Genomic DNA, 26697 nt, shown 5'->3' with positions numbered 1-26697 from the left:
GTTTCCCCTACTAATTCTTCCCTGTTTGTGAGCGGCAGGTCAAGAAAAGCTCTGCCCCTAGTTGGTTCCTCCAGCACTTGCACCAGGAAATTGTCCCCTACACTTTCCAAAAACTTCCTGGATTGTCTGTGCACCGCTGTATTGCTCTCCCAGCAGATATCAGGATGATTAAAGTCTCCCATGAGAACCAGGGCCTGCGATTTAGCAACTTCTGCTAGTTGCCAGAAGAAAGCCTCGTCCACCTCATCCCCCTGGTCTGGTGGTCTATAGCAGACTCCGACCACGACATCACCCTTGTTGCTCACACTTCTCAACTTTATCCAGAGACTCTCAGATTTTTCTGCAGTTTCATACCGGAGCTCTGAGCAGTCATACTCCTCTCTTACATACAACGCAACTCCCCCACCTTTTCTGCCCTGCCTGTCCTTCCTGAACAGTTTATATCCATCCATGACAGTACTCCAGTCATGTGAGTTATCCCACCAAGTCTCTGTTATTCCAATCGCATCACAGTTCCCTGACTGTGCCAGGACTTCCAGTTCTCCCTGCTTGTTTCCCAGGCTTCTTGCATTTGTGTATAGGCACTTAAGATAACTCATCGATCGTCCCTCTTTCTCAGTATGAGACAGGAGTCCTCCCCTCTTGCGCTCTCCTGCTTGTGCTTCCTCCCAGGATCCCATTTCCCCACTTACCTCAGGGCTTTGGTCTCCTTCCCCCGGTGAACCTAGTTTAAAGCCCTCCTCACTAGGTTAGCCAGCCTGCTGGCGAAGATGCTCTTCCCTCTCTTCGTTAGGTGGAGCCCGTCTCTGCCTAGCACTCCTCTTTCTTGGAACACCATCCCATGGTCGAAGAATCCAAAGCCTTCTCTCTGACACCACCTGCGTAGCCATTCGTTGACTTCCATGATTCGACGGTCTCTACCCAGGCCTTTTCCTTGCACAGGGAGGATGGACAAGAACACCACTTGTGCCTCAAACTCCTTTATCCTTCTTCCCAGAGCCACGTAGTCTGCAGTGATCCGCTCAAGGTCATTCTTGGCAATATCATTGTTGCCCATGTGGAGAAGCAGGAAGGGGTAGTGATCCGAGGGCTTGATGAGTCTCGGCAGTCTCTCCGTCACATCATGTATCCTAGCTCCTGGTAAGCAGCAGACCTCTCGGTTTTCCTGGTTGGGGCGGCAGATAGATGACTCAATCCCCCTGAGGAGGGAGTCCCCGACCACCACCACTACCCTCCTCCTCCTCTTGGGAGTGGTGGTTGTGGAACCCCCATCCCTAGGACAGTGCATCTTTTGCCTTCCAATCGGTGGAGTCTCCTTCTGCTCCCTTCCCTCAGATGGGTCATCTAGTCCACTCTCCGCATTAGTACCTGTAGAGAGAACATGGAAACGATTGCTCACCTGTATCTCCATTGCTGGTACATGGACGCTCCTCTTTCTCCTTCTGGAGGTCACATGCTGCCAAACTTCTTCACCATCCTTCTGTCCCTGCTGCGCCTGCTCTGAATCTTCAGAACATTGTGGCCGTAGAAGCATCTCCTGACGTCTGTCCAGGAAATCTTCATTTTCCCTTATGCAACGCAGAGTCGATACTCGTTTCTCCAGACCTTGAACCTTCTCTTCCAATATGGAGACCAGCTTGCACTTTGTACAGACAAAGTCGCTTCTGTCCTGTGGAAGAAAGACAAACATGGCACAACCTGTGCAGGTTACAACAGCTGATCGCTCACCTTCCATATCACCTTCCCCTTAAGAGCTTCCTCAGCTGTTGCAGGAACTACGCAGAGAAACCTGCAGATGAAAGCCTCAGTGAGCAATCCCCAGGCGAACTCCCAGGCAAACTCCCTCTGTTAGCCTCTGCTGTTTGCCGCTCAGCTGGTTTGCTGCTGACTGCCCTTATATACCAGTCAGGCCCACTCAAGGCCCACCTGGAACAAAGCACTCCCAATTCACACTTTTCAAACAAACAAGCAAGCAATCAAGCACACGGTCAAACTGACAAACTGTCCCAGCAACAGACACTCAGATACTCACCAACCATTAAGAGGGGGTGGAGGGGTCAGACTGGTAATCAAAAGATTCCTGCCATATGTAAATTCTATTTAAGGCTGGTGAATGAGTTAATCAGGGTCACTGGTTCTTCACTGAATCCCTGTCCAGGATGACTGCTAGAAATACTTAAGACTAATCTGGGGAGAAGGACTGGGGCCCAGGCTGAGAAAGGTCAGCCTGTGATGGGTATACCTGGAGATTTAAGCTACAAGTGGTGTAGTTTACCTTCAGGAAACTCTCAACCTGCATAAAAGAACATTTAGGGTGAGAAATTTGTAGCCAATTTCTTTAATGTAACAAGCCTGGCTTGTGTGTTTTATTTGTTCAGTAATCTGCTTTGACCTGTTTGCTATCCCTTGTAATCACTTAAAATTTACCTTTTGTAGTTAATAAACTTCTTTTTTTGTTTATTTCAGAATCCAGTTTGTGCAATTCATAGGGGAGGGGCAAAAAGCTGTGCACTGAGCGGGGTGTGTGGGGTATGATTTTTATGAGCTTGTGCTGCACAGATCTCTCTATACAGTTCAAGACAATATTATTTTGGGCTTACACTCCAAAGGAGGTGTGCACATGAGTGCTGGGTAATCCCCGAGCTGAATCCTCCCATATAGAGCTGATTTCAGTCTCTGTTTGCAGCTGGGTGTGGCCTTACCTGTGTATGCCAGAGAAGGCTTGAGGGCCTGGCACAGCAAGGAGAAGGTGAGAAAGCCCAGGCTGTTGGAATGGGTGGGCTCAGTTGGAGCTAAGTATATCAGGTGGCACACACACCTGTGCCAAAACTACTGGTTTTCTGCATATAAAAGCCAGGGCTGGCATTAGGGGGTAGCAAGCAGGGCAATTGTCGGGGACCCCATGCCAAAGGGCCCCCTTAAAGCTAAGCTGCTCAGGCTTTGGCTTCAGCCTTAGACAGCTGGGCTCAGGGCCCCCGGCTTCAGCCCCATGTGGTGGGGCTTTGGCTTTCTGTCCCAGGCCCCAGCAAGTCTAACACTAGCCCTGCTTGGAGAACCCCCTGAAACCTGCTCGCAGCCCCCCCCCTCCCCCCGGATGCCCCAGACCCCTGGCTGAGAATCACTGACCAAGATAACAAATGTTGATAGGGAAAAAATACAAAAGGGAACCAGAAAGACTAAAGTAGTCCAAACAATATGGCTTACTGATATAACTCCGGGACTGTGTTTAAACGCATGCTTGATGAACCAGAAATGTGGGTTCAGACATTAATGAAGCAAAATTGGTGTGTCAGCTATAAGTAGGGCCCTACCAAGTCCTGCCCCATGAAATCTGATCTCCCAAAATCGGACGGGCTGGGGAGGGACAGGACTTGTCCTTCCCCTGCATGGCTGTTAGGGGGAGAGATCAGACCCACCTCCACAGGTAGCGCAGAAGTAAGGGGGTACACCCTCACTTGTGCGCTGCAGCAGCCCCGGAGCTGAGCTCCGGACTACTACCCCTCCCCCCCCCCGCCGTGGCTCCTGCCGGAGCTCAGGGCTTCCACCTTGTGGCTCCTGCCAGGGTTGGGGTGCCAATTTTTCAAATTGTCCAGGGACCCTGGGCATGGACCCCATGGGCCCATGCATTAACCCACCACTGGTCCTGACTAGCAGCTAGGAGCCCCCAGTTGGGGCACTCCCAGCAGCACTGGGGAGATTGGACCTATCTCCACCTCCGGGCAGGGCTGGCACCAGCGCAGCAAGCAGGTGATTGGGGCGGCCAACGGAAAGGGGCGGCACATCCCGGAATTCGGTGGCGGGTCCCTCAGTCCCTCTCGGAGGGAAGGACCTGACGCTGAATTGCCGCCGAAGAATGAAACTGAGGCGGTAGAGCTGCCGCCGATCGTTTTTTTGTTTGTTTGGTTGGTTTTTTTGCCGCTTGTTGCGGCAAAAACGCTGGGGCTGGCCCTGCCTCCGGGAGCCTCTTCCAGCTGCAGGAAACTCCGCAGCTATTGCCTTCAGAGCCCAGAAGTGAGTATGGCAATCCTCCAACCCCCCTACAACAGCTTTAGGATACCCGTCCCCCCACCATCACCTTTTGGATCAGGACCCCCATGGTTACAACACTGTGAAATTTCAGATGTAAACATCTGAAATCATGAAATTCACCAGTTTTAAGACCCTGTGTGTTATATCCTTGGGGGCAACAGTTTTAGGAAGAAATCACTCGAGACACAGAGAGCTGTAAACCTTAAAAGAAGCCATTTATTGCCACACACTGAGTTAGCCCAGACAGTTTTAGCTGTTTTTTGGTTATCCCTACAACAACCAAATACACAATACTGTGGCCATGGAATTGACCAAAGTGAACTGTGCATTTGGTAGGGCCCTAGTTATAAGGCCTAAGTGGTGGACAAAATAACGAGAGAATGGGCTATTCCACCGACTCCCTTTTTGGGTCCTTAAAGGAAGGACTTTGGGGTGAGGGGAATATGGCAGACCAGACAGAGGCTACTGGAGCAACATTTATCTTTGTGGCTGTTACCCTGCTTTCTCCTAGGACCCCAGAGCTTCTTTAGCTTAATCCTAAGAGATGTCCTGACCAGACTGGGCCAAAGCCAGGGACCCAGGTGACATTCCAGAGGAACCCTCTACTAGTGCCAGCTGAATCTCAACCACAATCTGAGACCAAATGGGATTGAACTGTAACAACAGCAACACAACCGCTCCAGTCCATCTCACCTAATACCAGAAAGCCTGATTTAATACTTTACATTTCTAATGCTTGAACCATTTTCCTTTTCTGTGTCTTTAATAAAAGGTTAAAAGGATTTTAACAGTGCATTTGCCATAGTATTATGCAAGCTGAGACTCCTCCCCCCACCCACACTTATACCAAACCCCAAAGCTTGTTTTACATTATTTAATGTTAAACAGTGACTGGGTTATGTTAACACCTTTAGCCTATATATCGTATATACTTGTTCATTAGCCCGTTCGTTTATAAGCCGACCCCCCAAGATGGTTAGGTAAAAATAGCAAAAACTGTATGACCCTTTCATAAGCCGACCCTATATTTCAGGGGTTGGCAAACTTTGGCTCCCGGCCGTCAGGGTAAGCCGCTGGCGGGTTGGGACGTTTTCTTTACTTGGAGCGTCTGCAGGCATGGAGCTCCTCAGCTCCCTGTGGCCGTGGTTCGCCATTCCCAGCCAATGGGAGCTGCGGGAAGTGGAGCTGAGGGGCTCCATACCTGCAGACGCTCCAGGTAAACAAAATGACAGTGTATTAGATATTCAATTCAAGATTCCATAGTGTTTAAAATCATCAAATTTTGGTGAAGACCCGTTTATAAGCCGACCCCCGATCTTTGATGCATCACTTTTTTACCAAAAATATTCGGCTTATGAACAAATATATACGGTATTCCATCTAAATTAATACAACAGGTTTGAGAAAGATAAGACAAGCCCTATGTTTTGTTTCACCAGTACTAGGTGAAGACCCTGAAACCTGTAGTCACAGGATCCGTGTGCGTGTGTGAAGCAAATATGTGTCTGCAAAGAGCTCTCATGTTTTATGGAGATTTATCTTTCTGTTTTGTTAAAGACAATTAATGCAAAAACTTCTGTGTACCTGTTTATAGCCATCCATGTGTTTTGCCACCAGAGGGTCATGGACAGTGCCTCGAACTGTAATGACTGTGCACATGCCCTGACAGGACCGACCACTACATTCATATCTGTGACTTCAGGGACAGGAAAAACTCACCAAATGTATGGGAAGTTGTTAGCAGCTTCTTCATTACTGTTTATTTGTTATCCAACCTTCCCCTTATTCTTTCCCCTTTCCCTGCTTTGCACGATGCATTTTGCATAATCCCTAACTGGTTGATTCTTTTTCCATGAGAACCTTGTATAGGTCTTATATTGCAGACTGTAATTGAACTCACAGAGTATCCCACCATTTTCTACCTGCCCGCTTGAAGCTCTTCTTCTCAAACCAATTCCACTGCTTAATGATATCTGACACTATTGCCAGGGAATAGACAATGTCAAACTGAAGCCATTGCGCCTGTCACTGACAGGTCCAGAATCTGTTCAACCTTGTACTTAGCTGTGACACTGAGTACCTTACCCAGACCTGAGGAAGAGCTCATTGTGGCTCAAAAGCTTCCCCTACCCCTTCTCTATTTCTCTCCCCACCTCCAACAGAAGTTGGTCTAATAAAAGATATTACCTCACCCACCTCATCTTGCTGAGATCCAGACCCTTCATTTAAAAACTGCTATCACCACCTGTGGAATAAAGTGAATTACATTGTGCATGTGCTTGGTAAGCCAGTGGATATCAACTGTACAGGGAGGTGGCTGAGTACACTGGGATATGAGTAGAAAGATGGAACATTTGATCACCCAACTTGGCTATCAAATTAATGTAATGTAGATATTAAATGTCCAAATATACCTCAGTATTGTTCTTCTAATTAGCATTTTGAGATTTTTTTTGCCTTAGATTATTATTCTAGACTTTATCTTCTGCTTCTCTGGATAAGTTGAATGCTTGGTAATAATTTCTGTCGTAGACTAATTCATAAAGTAACATATAATACTGTAATTTATATCCATTTTTAGTCCTTTCCTTTTAGAGAATAATGGTCCCCTCTTCTCTAGAGAATGGAGATAGCCCTCCATTCCCCTGATGAAACTGATGCTTATTTTGGCAAATGGAATACAAATTGCCAAACTTTCCAGAAAATACTAGTATATGAGGCCCCGGTCCACTAAAGCATTTAAGTGTGTGCTTCATTTTAAGCATGAGTAGTGCCACTGACATCAAACTAGCCATATAGATTTCAAATAATAATAATCTTTCTTAATGTGAGCCATTCAGTAGCAGCAGCAAGATCAGTGTGACACTGTCCCAGACTGAAACTCTTAGCTCTGCCCCAGCTGAACGCTGAAAATATCATGAGATGTAAAAAAGAGGATTTTTAGTAACTAAATGATAGTTACTAAAACTGTGGTTCTAAAGCCAAATATGTACTTTAGCTGCTATCTATACAGTTTTAGAATAAGAACATTGCGGAGATATATGAACTGATGTCTTCAACCTTTGTTGTGGTTGCCTTTGTATATGCTCTCCTGGCTCTTTTATTTCCCTTGTATTGTGTGTATATCTGCTTTCACATAAACTTCTCCTAGTGTGATAGTGTCTCTCTGCTTTCCCTGGAATTATGGGCTTATGTATTTCCTTAGAGCATAAAGCATTGTAGTAAAAGCAAACTCCACACCCGACAAGGTGTGTGGTGAAACTAGATCCCTTTCATTTACTGTAGAGCACAAGATGACCTTGTTCTTTCAGCTGCCTGAGGACTCCAGTCTGACTACAGCACTTCAGATTTAGAGCCATAATTGGGATTTAGAGTTTCAACACCAAGCATAACCCACAGGCCTGAGTTAGACATCCAGGCTTCCTATACAAGGCATGGGGAGAATTAGGTGCCTAAGAATAGGCTTTGCAAAAGGCAGCACGATGAACAAGGAGCCACTGAAGCTAACCAATAGTAATGCCAAGGAGTGGGGTGTGGCCTAAGCCTACCCCTCAAAGGCAATTAGGTATGTCTCGCCACTTGTGAATTCACAGCTGTGAATCTTTTCCTGGAATTAGGTGCTGAAACTGTTTCTCACACAAAACTGAAGAGGAGAGGCTGCTGCCCTCCCTTGTAACTTTTTCCCCTGTTGGTCGAGTACTCACGCGATGTAGAAGACCTGGGTTCAGTTTTCACATATACCCCCATCTGATATGGCACAGGGAGTTGAACCCAAATCTTTTACCTCTCATAAGCATGCCCCTAACCCCTAAGATCGTTTTCTCTCTCTCTCTCTCTCTCTCTCTCAACCTTGCCTGTTGATCCCATTCCACTTTTATATTAAATAATTAAACATAATTGAAAATGATTCTATGGCCCAGTGGTTAGGGGAGCATAAGAACAGCCATACTGGGTCAGACCAATGGTCCATCTAATCCAGTATCCTGTCTTCCAACAGTGGCCAATACCAGGTTCTTCAGAGGTAATGAGCAGAACAGGTAATCATTTAGTAATCCATCCCTTGTACCCTTTTCCAGCTTCTGGAAAACAGAGACTAGGGATACTTCAGAGCATGCTTTTGCATCTGTGCCCATCCTGGCTAATAGCCATTGATGGCCCTATCCTTCATGAATTTATCTAGTTCCTTTCTGAACCCTGTTATAATCTTAGTCTTCACAACATTCTCTGACAAACAGTTTCACAGGTTATGTGTTGTGTGAAGAAATACTTCCTTTTGTTTGTTTTAAACCTGCTGCCTATTAATTTCATTTGGTGATTCCTAGTTCTTGTGTTATGAGGAGGACTAAAGTACACTTCATTATTTACTTACTCCATACCAGTCATAATTTTATAGATCTCTATCATATCCCCCTTAGTCATTTCTTTTCCAAGCTGAAAAGACCCAGTTTTATTAATTTCTCCTAAAATGGAAGCTGTTCCATATCCCTAATCATTTTTGTTGCCCCTTTCTGTACCTTTTCCAATTCCAATATATATATTTTTTGAGATGGGCTGACCAGATCTGCATCAGTATTCAAGATGTGGGTATACCATAGATTTATATAGAGGCAATATGTTTTCTGTCTTCTCTATCCCTTTCCTAATGATTCCACACATTCCATTAGCTTTATTGACTACCGCTGCATACTGAGAATTATCCACAATGATTCCAAGATCTTTCTTGAGTGGTAACAGCTAATTTAGTCCCCATCATTTTATGTGTAGGTGGGATTATGTTTTCCAATGTGCATTACTTTGCATTTATCAACATTGAATTCCATCTGCCATTTTGTTGCCCAGTCACCCAGGTTCCTGAGACTCTCTCAGATGTGGGAGTCCCAAGTTCAAGTCCATGCTCTAATTAATTTTTTAATTAGTTAGGCAGACAAAGTGGAACAGCTACAATTGGAGACTTGATAAAGACATATGCCAGAATAACCTATTGTCTAGTAGTTAGTGAATCACTTGGATCAGGCTCTGCATCAGGCTTTGGACTTAGGTCTCTACCTACGTGTGTGTGTGTGTGTGTGCTTGCACGCCTGTACGCTCTAGGGTATAATGGCACCACTACCACGTAGTGGTGTTTATTTTATGAGAAAGGGTGACCTGACTTAGGTGCTTAACTCCAGGAAAGAGTTCACAGCTGTGTATCCTGTGTGGAGAAAAGTGCTCAATTGCCACTGAGGGGTAAGGCTTAGGCCACAACCTTCTCCTTGGCATTCCCCAAGGAGTTTGGCTTAAGTGCCCTCTTGCTCAACCTACTGGCTTTTGTGAATCCCAGTCTAAGGATACATGTGGTGCCCAGCTCCCATGTATGTACCCACACTAACTCAGCCCAACCTAGCACCTAAAAGTAACCAGTGGTGCTGCAGCACCAGCAATAGCTTGGGCTCGCCACCCAAGTAGGTAGCTGAGGGTCTGGTGGGGTTGTACTCATGGAAGCTAGGCTGAGCTGGTGCCTATGCGGTACTAGCTTGAGCACAGCTAGGGCAGGTATGTCTATGGAAGCAGGGAATCTCACCTCCAAACTCAAATATAGATGTACCCTAGGGTCACTGACTCTCCCCCTGCATTGAATAGGGAGCCTGGGTGACTAAATTCAGACTGTGGATTCCACTAGGAGAATAAGTAACATAAGTGCTACAAAAACAACAAGGAGTCCGGTGGCACCTTAAAGACTAACAGATTTATTTGGGCTTAAGCTTTTGGCCTGCATCTGTAATTTTCACTCCATGCATCTGAAGAAGTGAAGTTTTTTACTCAGGAAAGCTTATGCCCAAATAAATCTGTTAGTCTTTAAGGTGCCACCGGACTCCTTGTTGTTTTTGTGGATACAGACCCAACATGGCTACCCCCTGATAAGTACTACAGGCAGACTTGCAATAATGTGAAAAACTTCAACATTTACATAATTTCGGGGAAAATACATACACAGTTTTTTCAGCTTTTATAGTGTAAGTGTGCTTATTTGTGTATGCCACAGGTCCAGAATTTGATCCATTCCCTACATATAGCATCCCCTCATTATTCACTTTATCTTCAGTTATTTGTCTGTGTGGATTCTGATAATGATTCATCTCTGTTACAGCACTATTCTAATTTCCAGTTTATTGCATACAGTGGAAAATAGGAATAGACAATTTATTCACACACTGCCAAATGCATGTATCATGTTGCTATTCAAATTAGTTGCAGGCTTTCATCTTTGTCTCCATTTTTCTACAAATCCTAAGATTCTTTCCCTCTTTACTTCAGATGATGGTCTTAATAAAAAAACCCGAAAAAGTCCAAATAACAGACTTTTTAAGAAGAGTGGTAAATGAATCATACAAATATTTAATTTTAAAAAGGAAAAATAATTAAGACATTATGAGTTTAAACTTCAACCAGAGAAGTCAGTGTTTTCTGTACAACTGTGGTAGATGACAGGATAAATTTTTGGTTGCATGGACTAAAACATTTGGAAGAATGATCACCAACAGCTAACAGCGATGGGCAGAACTCAAAAAAGCCTCCATGCATATCCGAAACTTTCTGTTGTGGTGATTGGGCTAACAATCTGTCAAGATTAATGTTTCTAATGAGACTTCCTGGAGTTCCTGATTTGGGCCAGAGGGAAATACTGCTGCTTTCTGTTTCAGGAAGCAAGAAGTGTGTAATTCAGGATGTGCAGATGTGTACAATTTCCCTTAAAGTTTCCTTTTCCAAATATCATAACAATCTGTAGTTTGATCTGAGTTTGAAATTATTTGCCCATCTGTTGTTACTATTTTATGATTGTATATTTTAAACCGTTGTGACCAATGATAAAAAAAGGGACTGAACTGATACATATCAATTTAATCTAAAATACTGACAAAGGACATAATATGTGAACATTACAAATAACTGGTCAATGGATTTGATCCTTAGATCTGACTTAAAATTATCTGCTTGATGCTTCTTTTTATTCATCCTGAAGTGCCTGTCAGAGAGAGAACAAATACTGAAAATTAGTTTAGTACATGTCAATTTTTTAAAAACAAATATTACATACAAATCCCCTATGGACTGCACAGGAACAGAATATTGATTTCAACAGAATGGCATAAAACTCATACTAGATGGTTTTAACCTTTTTTGGAAAGTAAATGGGAACAAACTCCACCAACCATAATTGCAGTTACCCCTGAACTGCAGTGGTTCAACTGTTTTTCATATTACAAACAATTACTTATTTTGAAGTGGAACTTAAAAGTAGCACAGAAAACCATACATTGATTTACTACATATTACTGTATTTTATCAGTATCCATGGTGTAGTTATTAGCATTTGAAAGTGATGGAATTTTTGGAACAGGGATCTTGAACCTGTTTCATTCCATGACTTCTTATCAGCTGCTTCCAGCCAGCCTTCTTCATATGTATGCACAATTTTTTTGCTTCTGTTCCCATAATGCTATAAAGCAGGTGCCATTTCTCACACTAGTTTACAAAAGGTGATGTGGGAATTGCCACAATAATATAGTCATCCTAATATGGGAAGAAGATCAGCAATTATGATTCTTCTTTATCAGAAGACAGGAGAACTAGAATGATGTAAGACAAAATAGATTTTTCCTTCAATAAATTTGATAGTATTGTTGTACTGGAGATAGAGTAGCTCGCAGTAAGCAGGTCTGATCGATGGGCAGTCACACACCTCAGTGAAACTAATGGGCATGATACTCATCTTTCATTCAGGCTAAATGAGGAAGCAGTTACATGCCCCTTTGTCTAGTGATAGCTGACACAATGGACTAGACCATATGCAAGGCCTGGGAAAAGGCTAGAGCAATTCTGGTTGAGTAGTTTCTCTAGGGATTGACAATAGGAGGGCTGGGGATTAAATGAGGGAGGGATGGAGGGAGTGTGTGCATGCGTGTGTATGTGTGAGCATGCCAGAAAGCTATGGCGAGACAGCAGTAGATGTATTGGTAGCATGGCTATGACAGAAAAGATCTTTTTGGTCAGATTGGTGAATGTAAAGGTAGGCTTGGAATTGTGAGCAAGGAAACTGCCTCCTGTTGTCTGAGCCAACTGTTCAGAGAAACAGGATTTTGTGTCCATACTTTGTAAATAACAAGGGCTGTGTCATGGAAATACTTGACACTACACCATTTTTCCCCCTCCCAACAGAAAAAAAAGGTGGAAGACCCTGAATATTGGCTAAAGGCTTAGGCTAAAAAGTTCAAAGTCAAAGATGGTCAAAAGGATTAAAACGCCGCCTAAAACAGGAGCTGGAGACTTTGCAAAAGGTATTGAAGCAACAGTGGGAGGTTTACCAGAAAGGACTGAGAGATGACATGCAGTCTAAGGCCATGGCTACACTAGTAGTTATGTTGGTAAAATTTTGTCTCTCAGGGGTGTGAAAAAATACCCCCCGTGCAACGTAACTTTTGCCGTCATAAGCGCACATATGCACAGTGTGATGTCAATGAGAGATCTCACTGAACTGATTTGACTATGTCGACAGGAGAGCTCTCTCCCATCGGCATAAGGAGGCTAGGCGAGCACTCTGACAGTGGAACAGCTGTATTGGTACAACTGTGCCGCTGTCAGTTATAAGTATAGACATGGCCTAAATCTTTCCTTGGGCAGCAGCTACAAAGTATCTGGGCAGACTGAGAAGTTGGGTAAAACTCCCACTCTGGACCGGCAAGGCAGATAAATGAGGTGACAAGCAAACTGACTGCCATGGATCAAAAGGTTTCCCAGGAAGTAGAGGAGACTAGGGGAGCTTTGCCTAACATGTAACCTGTTAACAGTGCTTGCTGAAGCAAGGATTTAGGAGCTAAACATCAGCATCAGAAGGATATCAAAGGACTGCAGACCACAATGGAAGTCAGCTGCCTGCATGAGGAACTCAGCCAGCCAGAGAAGTTGGGTAAGACAAGACACTTGCAAAAAATTTTCTATCCTGTCGGTAACCCACAGAAGCCCAGATGTCAGAGGGTGATTGTCACAACTCAAGTAGTAGTGTGGTCACTTTGCTTGCGAGCTGCATCTCTTTACCGCCATTTGTCTTATCTATTTAGATTGCAAGAGGTCTGGGTCAGGAATCATGCTTTCCCATGAGTTTATATGGAACCCATCACAATAGTGCCACTCTGCCATGCATTTTTATATTTTTTAAACCCTAGAATTCCTCAGTAAAAATTAAGAAATCTTTTAGTCAGATGATTCACTAGTACTGTAGTGTAATTGGAGATTACTTACCTCTTTTCTTACATTTAGGATATGCTAATTTCCCCTCCACACACTGTACTCTAAATCCAGAAGACAGTGGATCCCTCTCATATCCCCATTTACAGTCAAATTCAATAAAATCTCCACTTTCTGAATACAATTTAGTGGTCTCCCTCCATTTCAGGTCAATATTGTTTTTTTCCATCTCTTCTGGGGATGCTGTACATGGCTCTGGAAAAAGAAAAATGTAGTGTCATTATGTACATGTGGATCTATTATTGGAAATTTGATTCACTAACTATATTGACACTGACCCTGTCCCCAAATGCTTTACATAGTTAAATAAAACAGGGAAATATTTTCCGACAAGATTTGAAAAGTAAAGGAGAGATGGTACGGTTGAGAGAACAAAAAGGAACTCTAGAGAAGAAGGCTTTCACACCAAATGGTGTGATATTGTGGGAAGGGACAGAGAGGAGACTGGGACTAGATGAACAGAGAGTAAGACAGGATTTAATTCCATTTTACAATGTGGCCCCTTTTTGCCACTCAGCTGATGCAAATGGGCCAGAACCTAACCATACCTGGCCAACAGAATACTCTCCATGTGGAAGGATGCTCTTTGCTGGTGTAAAGCTAGCAAATCGGGCTCCCTGTTGTGGTCCACCACCCCTTTCGTATAGGTTACATGGCAGGAGAGAAAGGGGACATGTCAAGTTATTCTCGAGATGTGAAGTCAGGGCCCGGACAAACCAGCCCACAAGATAAGTTCACCATAATTTAAGAACCACACAGAGGTAGCTGCCCAACTTTGGAACACTGCACCACAATGTACTCCAGCCATTCCCTTCTCTCACTCTGAGCATATGGAGGTTAGAAAGACACGGGTGTAGAGCAGACTACATTAGTTTTATGACATTAGAGCTCCCACTAGGCAAAAGAGGAATCCGCTGCTGCTCATGTCAGCATCATGTATACTCCTAGCACTAATTCTATAAGTTACTGAATTGTAGTTCATAGCATCTACTCTAATTGAAAGCTTTTTAAAAATAAAAATATATTTGAATACATCTTTTCACTTACAGTAAACATTGGTTTCATTGTAGTGGGTTTTTACAGGTTTTAACTGAGATATTATTTTGGGGGTACATTCTAAATACTTCTAATAGCATGGCTGTTTGCCATTTCCTGATCTTTTAAAAAAAAATCTGCAGTGATATCCCTAAAAAGAAGGAGAGTCTTCCCCTAACATATTCCTGTCTAAATCAGGAGTAACTCCATTCAGACTGATGGAATTAATGTGGTGTTACACCACAACAAGTGACATCAGAACTGGGCTCATAATATGAAAAATATATACTCATCACAGTTCTTTTTCATATAATAGATTTTTGTACCTACCTAAGCAAACTGGTGGGTTTGTCCATTGGCCAGATTCGCAGTGAACAAATGGAGATCCCCTCATTACGTGTAAACTTTTGCATCTATATTCCACACTTGAACCTGATTCATATACTGGCTGTGCAAAGGCAATGGTGTCTCCATTATCAATACCAGGCGGGGGCCCACACTTTCCAGCAGCCTCTAAAAGTAAATATAGAAATAGAGAATATTTGCATCAGTGATTATTTACAGTAAATGCTATAAGATCACAAATATTACACAACAGCGCCATCAATATACTCGGACAGAGATGGAAAAATCCCAAGGGAACAGCGAAAAAGAATCAGCCTGATATTGGAACTGAACACAAAAAACTAAAACTTTTATCTTTACAGTTGAAGCAGCATGATATTTGTTTATTAACAACTAACACTATGGAACTGATGGCAAAATAGGTAACTAGCTACTCTAGCTTTGTCAAGACCTGATTCCAGGTTGCTTTTCAAACAGAGAATTAGGTTAGTTTGAGATCTTTTGGGTCAATCATCTCTGCCCTACTAATCCCACCATTCTGGCTTAAACACTGACTATCAGGGAAATGGAAAGTGAGAGGCTTTGGCCCAACTCCTCCCCTCCTCAGGCTCATGTGGACCAATCAACCTGCTTTTTATCACTGAGGAGTTCATCCATATACAGTACCTACTCTCTCCATGACCATATTACCATGTAGGGTGTTGGATGCATCCAGCACTTGTCTCAGAGTATTATGACATTACCATAGTATCTGAATATTGATAGAGGAGCGAGACTGAGGGTAAAATAATGATAAGAGGATGCAGGCTAAATAGAAGTTGGGATAATACAGGTCCAAGGAGTGGAATATGAAACTCAGAATAACACTAGAGAGATAAATTGGCGTGAATAGTATAAAAATGAGGGGAGAAAGGAAAGAATGAATCTGAGGACAGGAAAGCCTCTTGATGTCCCTATAACTGATGAACTCATAAATGTAGCTAAGCTTTGCCCTTTGGAAAGGTGCCTCAGTGAGATGGATTTTAAAAATAATTAATAGAGAAGCCAAACTCATAATTGGACATTTACTTTCAAATGCCAGCAGCCATTTCCTCTCTCTGCTTCTCTTCTCTTAGAAAGGGATTAGGATAAACAAGGTAAAATTTTGAAAACGCTAAGGCTACAAATTAACATGAGTAGTAAAAAAAAAAACTTTACTTGTACTGATCATATAATTTGACAGGTTTCCCTGAGCCCTTTTTGCTTTATGACCTGCTTCTTTTGCCTTATCTCTCATCCTTAGATCTCATTTTTAGAAATGTGCATTTCTAGCACTGGTGGCCATTTTGAAAAAAAGTTTTGCCTTTTTATTTAATTGATTCTTATTAGATGCATTAGAATTAAAGAAATTAAAGAAATGTTTCTTGCCCTTTCCTCATTTTAACAAGAAAACATTTTACATATTTAGTGTAATCCTAAATAAAGTCTAGTAAACAAGTATACAAAGTTTTAACAGAAAAATAGAGAGGCTAACATGCATCATTAGAGAAAATGACAGTTAGTACATTAATAGTTCACAGAAATCTTAGGAATGGCTGAATAAAGAAGTGTTAAGACATAGGTGAACATGAATATTCCTCATTTTTAGAGGAAAATATTTTTAATAGTACATTTCTATAGAAGAATATATAGAGAATTATTTTTAGAAAAAAAATATGCAGTTAGTAGAATTCCTAATAAAGTTGATTAAACAATTTCACAAAGAATTATTGATGAATGATTAAATTATTTAATGACTATTTAGAAATGCATTGACTGCATAAAAAGCATATATTCTACTAAAAGTAGAGCATTCGATATATGTATTAACACTTCTCCTTTATGCTTCTATCATTAAGACTTTGTATAATTATTTAATGACTATTTAAAAATACAGTAAATGCATACGAATATTTTCAGCTAAAACTCTGATTTTATATATATTAACATTTCTCCTTTATTTCTGACGTTAAGGCTTTATTTAGAAATGTACTAGCTTCATTAAATTTTTTTTTTTCTAAAATTAAATAATTAGAGCTGTCAATTAATCACAGTTAACTCACACAAATAACGCAAAACAGATTAACTCAATTAAAAAAATTAATCGTGATTATTTGCAGTTTCAATTGCCCTGTTAAGCAATAATAGAATAACAATTTAAATTTATTATAAATATTTTTTCTTTTTTAAATATATTGATTTCAATTACAACACAGAATACGTGTACAGTGCTCACTTTATTTTTTTTATTACAAATATTTGCACTGTAAAAAGATAAACAAAAGAAATAGTATTTTTAAATTCACCTCATACAAGTACTGAAGTGCAATCTCTTTATCATGAAAGTGCAACTTACAAATGTAGATTTTTTTTGTTACATAACTGCACTCAAAAACAAAACAATGTAAAACTTTAGCGCCTACAAGTCCACTCAGTCCTACTTCTTGTTCGGCCAATTGCTAAGACAAACAAGTTTGTTTATATTTACGGGAGATAATGCTGCCAGCTTCTTATTTACAATGCCACCTGAAAATGAGAAAAGGCATTCGCATGGCACTGTTGTAGCCGGCATTGCAAGTTATTTACATGCCAGAAATGCTAAACATTCATATGCCCCTTCATGCTTCAACCACCAATCTAGAAGACTGCTATTAAAACTGGGATTAATCGTGATGTTTTTAATTTCATCATTAATCGTGATTAATTTTTTAATTGTTTGACAACCTTAGAAATAATGCATGTTAACATATATGTATTTCACAATTTGTTCTGCCATTACTACATTATATTGCCCTGGGGCTGAAGCAGAAAATGTTACAGAAGTTTCTGAAAGTCATGGATTCCATGACTTGCATGACCTCCGTGACATAATCTTAGCCTTAGTCATGGTACCACTCAATGTAAACAATACTTGCAGATTACTATCTAGTTAGTTTTTAGAATCACAATTTTGGTTTTCAGAAAAAGGTGCTGTTACTCTGCAGATTTATTGTTTTTTTTTTAATATTCATATTCACCCAGCCAATGAAATCCTGGTATATCAAAAAACCAAAAAAAAAATTAACCAGTAGAGCGGGGTGGGCAAACTTTTTGGCCCGAGGGCCACATCCAGGTATGGAAATTGTATGGCGGGCCATGAATGTTCACGAAATTGGGGGTTGGGGTGATGGCTTTTGCTGGGGGTGTGGGTTCTGGGGTGGGGCTGGGGATAAGGAGTTGCAGTGGGGGTGGTTTAGGTTGGCTACTAGGAAAAACTTTTTCATTGGGTTACCTAGGGAGGTGGTGGAATCTCCTTCCTTAGAGGTTTTTAAGGTCAGGCTTGACAAAGCCCTGGCTGGGATGATTTAGTTGGAGAGTGGTCCTGCTTTGAGCAGGGGGTTGGACTAGATGACCTCCTGAGGTCCCTTCCAACCCTCATATTCTATGATTCTATGAGGGGTTGGGGTTGCAGATGGGTGATCTGGGCTGGCACCAAGGGGTTCGGAGGGCAGGTGGGGGATCAGAGATGGGGAAAGGGGTTGGGGCGCAGGAGGGGGTCAGGGGTGCAGGCTCCGGACAGCGCTTACCTCAAGCAGCTCCTGGAAGTAGAGGCACGTCCTCCCTCCGGCTCCTATGTGGAGGCGTGGCCAGGCAGCTCTGTCCTGTCTGCAGGCGCTGCCCCTGCAGCTCCCATTGGCCGTGGTTGCTGGCCAATGAGAGCTGCGGGGGAAGTGTGCGGAGCCCCCTGGTTTCCCATATGCATAGGAGGTGGAGGCATAAGCGCCGATTCCGTGGGTGCTCTGGAGCTGGAGCACCCATGGAGAAAAATTGGTGGGTGCTGAGCACCCACCAGCAGCTCCCTGCCCCAGCTCACCGCCCCGCCCCCTTGCTCCAGCTCACCTCTGCCTCCTCCACGAGTGCACCACCGCGTCCTGCTTCTCCTCCCTCCCAGCATTTGCGCTGCAAAACAGCTGTTTTGCAGGGCAGGGAGGGAGGGGGGAAAAGGGGGAACGTGGCGTGCTGGAGGAAGAGGCGGGGCTGGGGCGGGGATTTGGAGAAGGGATCCAATAGGGGCAGGGAGTTGGGGCGAGGAGTTTGGGGAAGGGGTTGGTATGGAGGCGGGGTCAGGGTGGGGAAAGGGTGGAGTCGGGGTGGGGCCGGGGCGGTGGGGGCGCGAGCCCCCCTCCGGCACCAGAGAAAGTTGGCGCCTATGGGTGGAGGGGGGACGTGTTGCTGCTTCCGGGAGCCGCCCGGAGTCCCGGCATGCACAGAGCGGGGCAAGCCCTGGACCCCGCTCCCTGGCTGGAGCTTGAGGACAGGATAAAAATGTCTGAAGGGCCGGATGCAGTCCCTGGGCCGTAGTTTGCCCACCTCTGCAGTAAAGTGACATCACTTTTTTCCGGAAGCTTAACGATATATGGTGTTATCCTGGTCCTATTGAAGTCAAACAAAGTTTCTTCCACTGACTTCAATGGAGTGGGCATTTCACTAATAGTCTCTTGTGTACTGTCTAGCTCATCTGGAAGTGGTAGTGAAACTGTGGTCCTAAATAATACAAAAAAGAGCACCATTATGCAACCTTATTCACATTATGTTATGGGTCAAATCCTGAAGTCCTAACATCAGACTAGTGAAACGCCGACAGACCCCGGTCATCGGGGGGCAGGATCAAACCTGGGACTCTGGAGCTAAATGCACGAGCCTCTACAGCATGAGCTAAAAGCCATATGGCCCTTAGCTAAGGCTGTAGTAGACTGATTAATCTCTAAGGCCTGGTCTACACTAGGAGTTTATGTCGAATTTAGCGCCGTTACATCGAATTAACTCTGCACCCGTCCACACCACGAAGCTATTTAGTTCGACATAGAGGTCTCTTAAATTCGACTTCTGTACTCCTCCCCAACGAGGGGAGTAGCGCTAAATTCGACATGGCCATGTCGAATTAGGCTAGGTGTGGATGGAAATCAACGCTAATAGCTCCCGGAGCTATCCCACAGTGCACCACTCTGTTGACGCTCTGGACAGCAGTCCGAGCTCGGATGCTCTGACCAGCCACACAGGAAAAGCCCCGGGAAAATTTGAATTGCTTTTCCTGTCTGGGCAGTTTGAATCTCATTTCCTGTTTGGACATCGTGGCGAGCTCAGCAGCACTGGCAACGATGCAGAGCTCTCCAGGAGAGATGGCCGTGCCATCTCAGAATAGAAAGAGGGCCCCAGCATGGACTGATCGGGAAGTCTTGGATCTGATCGCTGTGTGGGGCGATGAGTCCGTGCTTTCCAAACTGCGCTCCAAAAGACGGAATGCAAAGATCTATGAGAAGATCTCTAAAGCCATGGCAGAGAGAGGATACAGCCGGGATGCAACGCAGTGCCGCATGAAAATCAAGTAGCTGAGACAAGGCTACCAGAAGACAAAAGAGGCAAACGGACGCTCCGGATCCCAGCCCCAGACATCCCGTTTCTACGAGGCACTGCATTCCATCCTAGATGCGGCCGCCACCACTACCCCACCACTGACCGTGGACTCTGAGGATGGGATATTGTCGACGGCCGGTTCCTCGGACATGTTAGCGGATGGGGAAGATGAGGAAGGAGATGAGGAGGACGAGGCAGTCGACAGCGCTTACAACGCTGATTTCCCCGACAGCCAGGATCTCTTCATCACCCTTACAGAGATCCCCTACCAACCGTCCCCAGCCGTTAACCCGGACACAGAATCAGGGGAAGGATCAGCCAGTAAGTGTTGTAAACATGTAAACATTTATTTTTAACAGAACAGGAATATTAACAATGGGTTTTTCATGATTACTTTGCCCTAGGCGCTTAACTGTTCACTCCCTGGCAGTGCAACTACTGAAAAAAATCTAACAATGTCCGGTTTAGCATGATTGTTCTGCCCAAGCCGCTCTACCGTTTAGTCCCTGCCAGTGCAGCTACAGTAAAATCCGGTCTATATGTCCGGGGATAGAGCTGAAATCCTCCATGGACATCTCCACGAAGCTCTCCTGGAGGTAATTGGAAAGCCTTTGCATCAGGTTCCTGGGGAGAGCGGCCTTATTGGGTCCTCCGTAGTAAGAAACATTTCCGCGCCAGGAGACAAGCAAGTACTCCGGGATCATTGCCCTGCAGAGCATGGCGGCATACGGCCCTGGTTTTTGCAGGCTTTCCCGAAGCATCCTTTCTTTTTCCGTCTCTGAAATCCTCATCAGAGTGATGTCGCTCATGATGACCTGCTTTGAATTAGGTAGGGGAATGTTAGTATTGGGACTGCTTGCCTGTTCCTTTACAGAAATGTAACCGGCGGTTTACAGCCACGCGGTGGAGGCGGGAGAGGGGCAGCATACAGGGATCTTTCCCTGGGACAGCCGCGAGGGGGTGGGACAGGGGCAGAGTTCATGCTTGCCGGATTGCTGGCAGCAGGGACTGGCATTGCTTTCAATGTGAAAGGAGGCCAGTGCTACTATTAAAGTTTTAAGCAGCCACAAGTCTACGGCTTACCATGTCGGCCTGCTACACAAATTCCGGTGTCCTGCCCCACTTCTCTGATCTGCACTGCAAGACCCCAGGCACTGAATGCGAGGGCCGAAAATTCGACCTTGTCCTGAGTGCGCATGTGATAGGTGCTGTGCATGGTCTTGTTCACAGAGAAAGACTATGTTCTTTGTTCACAACGAAATTTATCTTTCTGAGGAATTCACTCTTTTTCCCATTCCCACAGCTGCGACTGTCTCACAACCTAGCCTGGCATCACACTCCCAGAGGCTAGCGCAGATTAGGCGTAGGAAGAAGAGGACACGGGAGGACATGTTCTCGGAACTTATGGGCTGCTCCCAAGCCCAGGCAGCCCAGCAGACACAGTGGAGGGAGAACTTGTCCCAAATGCACCGATCACACATGGAACGGGAGGAGAGGTGGCGGCAGGAAGACCAGCAGGCGACTCAAACGCTGCTTGGACTAATGAGGGAGCAAACGGACACGCTCCGGCGCCTTGTGGATGTTCTGCAGGACCGGAGGCAGGAGGACAGAGCCCCGCTGCAGTCTATCTGTAACCGCCCTCCCCCGCCACCAAGTCCCATACCCCCCTCACCCAAAGTCCAAAGAAGGAGGGGCAGCAGAGTCCATGAAAACTCTCACTCCACCCCTGCAGACTGCTCTAGTACTAGAAGGCTCTCGTTCCCCAAAATTTGACAAGTCCTTTCCTTCCTGCCTCACCCAAGCTCCCGTCCAAGTTTCACCCCCCAGTTTCATGTGTAGTTGCTAATAAAAAATATGTTTCTGTTAATTACTGTTTCCATCATGTTCTTTTAGAGGAGAGTCTGTCTGAAGGGGGGGAAGGGGGTTGGTAATTGGACAGGACAGTCACCTTTACCAGGGTACAGAGGCGGGGCCAGGTTCAGCAGCAGGGCACACACACATTGCAGTCACTAGTTACCCTGGTCAGTCTGGGAGGTGGTTTTAGTGTTCTGTGGGGGGTGGGGGGTGCTCTGTGACTTTGTGGTGGGGGAGGGCAGTTACAGATCTTATGCAGCGGTCCTTATCCTGGATCACAGAGCCACGCAACAGGGGATCTGTAACCGTCCTCCCCCTGCCGCAAAGTCACATAGCACCCCCACACACAGAGTCCCGAACAGGAGGGGTGGCAGGCTCCGTTGAAACCACCAGTCCACCACTGCGGAGCCTGTCATTCCTGGAGTTTAGAAGCATCATTTGCATCACTACACTACACCCGCTCCCCACCACAGTCTGCGTCCCAGGTTCAACACTTTCCCACGAAAACAGTAATAAAGAAAACGGTGTTCATTAACAAAATTGAAGTGATTTTATTTTTAAACATGTGTTGGAAGGGGGGGAACGGGGTATGTAACTGGAGAGGATACTGAACATTTAGTAGGTAAAGAAACGGGGGCAGGTTCAGCTTCTCTGTACACAAACTGAAAAGTCACAGGTTACCCTGCTCACTCAGGAACCTAGCTTTCAAAGCCTCCCGGATGCACAGCTTCTAATCGCACGGCTGTCTAGCTGGGCGTAATCAGCAGCCAGGCTATTTGCCTCAACCTCCCACCCCGCCATAAAGGTCTCCCCCTTGCTCTCACAGAGATTGTGGAGCACACAGCAAGCTGCAATAACAATGGGGATATTGGTTTCGCTGAGATCACAGCGAGTCAGTAAGCTTCTCCATCTCCCCTTGAGACGGCCAAAAGCACACTCCACCACCATTCTGCACTTGCTCAGCCGGTAGTTGAAGAGTTCTTTTTCAGTGTCCAGGGCGCCAGTATAGGGCTACATGAGCCAGGGCATTAGCGGGTAGGCTGGGTCCCCGAGGATGACTATAGGCATCTCAACATCCCCAAGAGTTATTTTGTGGTCCGGGAAGTAAATACCTTCCTGCAGCCGTCTAAACAGACCTGAGTTCCTGAAAACGCGAGCGTCATGAACCTTGCCCGGCCATCCGACGTTGATGTTTGTAAAACGTCCCCTACGGTCCACCAGTGCTTGCAGCACCATTGAAAAGTAGCCCTTTCGGTTGATGTACTGGCTGGCCTGGTGGTCCGGTCCCAGGATAGGGATGTGAGTTCCATCTATAGCCCCACTGCAGTTTGGGAATCCCATCGCGGCGAAGCCATCTATGATGACCTGCGCGTTTCCCAGGGTCACTACCTTTGAGAGCAGTACCTCAACGATTGCGTTGGCTACTTGCATCACAACAACCCCCACGGTAGATTTGCCCACGCCAAAGTGGTTCGCGACTCACCGGTAGCTGTCTGGCGTTGCAAGCTTCCAGAGGGCTATGGCTACTCGCTTCTGGACAGTCAGGGCTGCTCGCATCCGGGTGTCATTGCGCTTCCGGGCAGGGGACAGCAACTCACAAAGTTCCATGAAAGTCCCCTTCCGCATGCGAAAGTTTCGCAGCCACTGTGATTCCTCCCAGACCTGCAGCACTATGTGGTCCCACCAGTCCGTGCTTGTTTCCCGGGCCCAGAATCGCCGTTCCACAACATCCACATGACCCATTGTCACCGTGATGTCCTCTGTGCTGGGTCCCGTGCTTTCTGACAGGTCTGTGCTACTCTCAGACTTCAGGTCCTCACCGCGGTGCCGTAGCCTCCTCGCCTGATTTCTCTGCATCTGCCTCTGGGAAAGGTGGACGATAAGCTGCGAGGTGTTGACAACGGCCACAACTGCAGCGATGGTCGCAACGGGCTCGATGGTCGCAGTGCTGTGGCGTCCGCGCTGTCACTGACCAGAAAAGTGCGCGAACTGATTTCCCGCCGGCGCTTTCAGGGAGGGAGGGCGGGAGTGACGGACGGATGACGACAGTTACCCAAAAGCACCCTCGACACATTTTTTTACCCAGAAGGCATTGGCGGCTCGACCCAGAATTCCAATGGGCAGCGGGGACTGCGGGAACTGTGGGATAGCTGCCCACAGTGCACCGCTTCCAATGTCGACGGTTTCCCCGTTAGTGTGGACTCACAAAGTCGAATTACTGTCCTTAGTGTGGACACACACGTTCGACTTTGCAATATCGATTCCACATATTCGATTTAAGTAAAATCGAACTACTCTCGTAGTGTAGACATACCCTAAGTGATCTCAGCGCTATTAGAGGGGACAGAGCACCACAGCCAGGAGGTGTGTGGGTTACACTAGGTACACTGAAGTCAATGTTAACTACTCAACATGAGCAGGAGTGGCAAAATTTGGCCCTCAACCTTTACTCAGAAGTTACTCAGGCCAAACTCCCATTGAAATCCACTGACGGTTTGCTTGAATAAGGAGCGTAGGGTCTGGCCCAATGTGAGAATTTTCTCATTAATGCTCCACATGACCATTGCCAAGAACATCACAGACTAGAAATAGATTTGCTTTCTGGCTTTCAAGTAAGCATAAACTTGTACATTAAAAGAAGAGATACAGGGAAGCAAACTCTTCTGAATGAGAGTGAAGTTTTTGTTTCTAATAATATCATCACTATTAGGCTATTTTAGAAATAGGAAAGTAAAATACCTCTGCATTCTGGTGGTTGGGACCACTTCCCTTGCGTACATGTTACTGTTGGAGACCCAATAAGGCTCAGACCTTGTGTACATCGATAACGCACCCTCTCGCCAGGGAAATAGTTTCGCTGTTTAGCACCTAGAATCTTACCATCAGAAATCTCCGGTGCAGGTGCACATCTCATATCTGAAAAGACACATGAAAACACAATCACTGACACATTCCCATGAAGGACATCAGGTTAGCTAAAGCATTTACAGTATTCCATTAATTGTGTACAAATTCTATTCAAATCCTCTAGTGATTAACCAGTCCTGTTTAGTGGAACACTTTAAATTGCAGAGAGGTGACAAAAAGGCTTCCAATAGTGAATTGATTTGGGTTAAGATGCATGGATGGGTCAAGATGCAAGTCAAACAAAATCACAAGTTTCTGGAAAACATTTCATACTTGACAAATCAATCAAACTTTCTGACCAGCTCTCTACACATCATATTGTGCTCTTCCTCCCTAACCCACTTGGAGTTTATGCTCTGTGGCTGAGGTGGCTATGACAACTAAACTCTGCCAAGTTCTCCCCCAGAAACAACAAGGGCAAAGCCATGTAAGCTTCTGCAATAACTTCTTCTGTTTCTCTTCCATGCAAAGGTGGTAGGGCCTTCAGGACTCCAAATCTGTGGCTCTGTCTTTGCAGGAGCCACTTGTCTTTCCAATTTTCATTCTGGCCCCTGACAACACAGCTCCAGCATGTGTCTGACTAATGGTTCTCAAATCCATGAGGAGACTTTGCAGAGTGTTAGTGGCCAGTGTCAGCTCTGCTTAAAGAATCATTGTAAAAAGAGCAGAGGGGAGCTGGGTTTCTCACTTGGAGCATCAAATCATCCTCTTTTGACTGTTCTGTGTCAGTAGCACTGCTAGCTACTAGAATGAGATACTGTTTATATATTTACAGCCTAAGGATCAGTGAATGACCTACCTGCTTGACAGACCACCTCCTTTCCCAAGAGATATTGGCATTGGAACCAGTGAAGGCCCTGGAGCTATGGCTGCACTGAGTGGAAGGGCTTCACAAAATTGGCAGCTCTCCAAAAGCTAGGCAGTCCAACCTGGGCAGAGCTGGGCCAATGTGACTTTGAGGAAAGGTGTGTAAGCATATGCTGCACCTTCCTTGAAAGGACAAGCAGCTAAGCACAACTCTGTTTACATAAGTGGGAAGAGTCTTTCTTTTGGAGCTGCAGCCTTTAGCTGTTTAGTTCCTGTTTCAATCTGGGTTGCAATAATGGGAAGGAGGTATAGACAGCAATTCCAGCAACTGGATGGGGGGAATATTACCATATAGTTAAATGCACTGTATCAGCTGGCCAGCTGGCAGAAAACAATTGATGAGAAGTAGGGCTCAAATTGGGTTGTGTCATAGACACAGCACTTTTTTGGGGGGGAGGGAGGGGTTATTTTATATGCTTCACACTCTGAACTTTCATGTGGAAAACTAAAGTAAAGATCATGAGGAAAACCATAAAAATAGTGTAACCGATGCCAAGATGCCTGCCTGGTTCTGCATTTAGCTTGGAACAATATTTCTAAGTGGGGTGAATACCTTGTGAATCTAAATGGGGTTGGCTCAGATGCCCAACTATTTCACTTGTGATCAAAGCAGGTAAAATAACCGAAAGAGTATCACAGAACTCTACAGAAGACAGAGAATGGATGGCATTTGGGAGATAGCCACCGCTTTCTCCCCCCTCAACCTCCAACCTCTAATGGTGGAGTCAGGAGGATGCTTCCCTGCCTCTAATGGCTCTTGCTGCAGACTCATGCAGACATCACAAAATCAGTTATGCTCAGTTGAATATTTTCAAAACCATGCAGACTAGAACCAATATGTTTTAATGAAGGTTGAGATTCTGATGTCAACATAGGACCCTGAGAGCCAGAGAGTAGGTTCCTATTTGTGCCTGTGCCTTAACCCAGCCCTGCCCAAAGGTGTATGAAAATCACACTCTGAGGCAA

At 45.0% G+C, this 26697-nt stretch overlaps 1 protein-coding gene across 1 annotated transcript in view; it reads right to left on the bottom strand.

The window, feature by feature from the left end:
- Positions 1-10381: 10381 nt before the first annotated feature.
- The window catches only part of LOC113407401 (complement factor H-related protein 1-like), a 22752-nt gene continuing 6436 nt past the window's right edge, over positions 10382-26697 (bottom strand). The window contains exons 2-5 of the mRNA XM_026655887.2: positions 24697-24873; positions 14677-14859; positions 13306-13506; positions 10382-11032 (exon numbers count right to left, since the gene is read on the bottom strand). Of these exons, the coding sequence (XP_026511672.1) occupies positions 11019-11032; positions 13306-13506; positions 14677-14859; positions 24697-24873 (575 nt within the window). The 3' untranslated portion in view covers positions 10382-11018. The remainder of the gene's footprint in view (positions 11033-13305; positions 13507-14676; positions 14860-24696; positions 24874-26697) is intronic.

The sequence above is a fragment of the Terrapene carolina genome, unplaced genomic scaffold (genome assembly GCF_002925995.2).
Source record: "Terrapene carolina triunguis isolate 2854851 unplaced genomic scaffold, T_m_triunguis-2.0 Scaffold211, whole genome shotgun sequence".
Taxonomy (NCBI): domain Eukaryota; kingdom Metazoa; phylum Chordata; order Testudines; family Emydidae; genus Terrapene; species Terrapene triunguis.
Note: the sequence above shows the minus strand (reverse complement) of the source record. Positions and strands in the feature narration are given on the sequence as shown.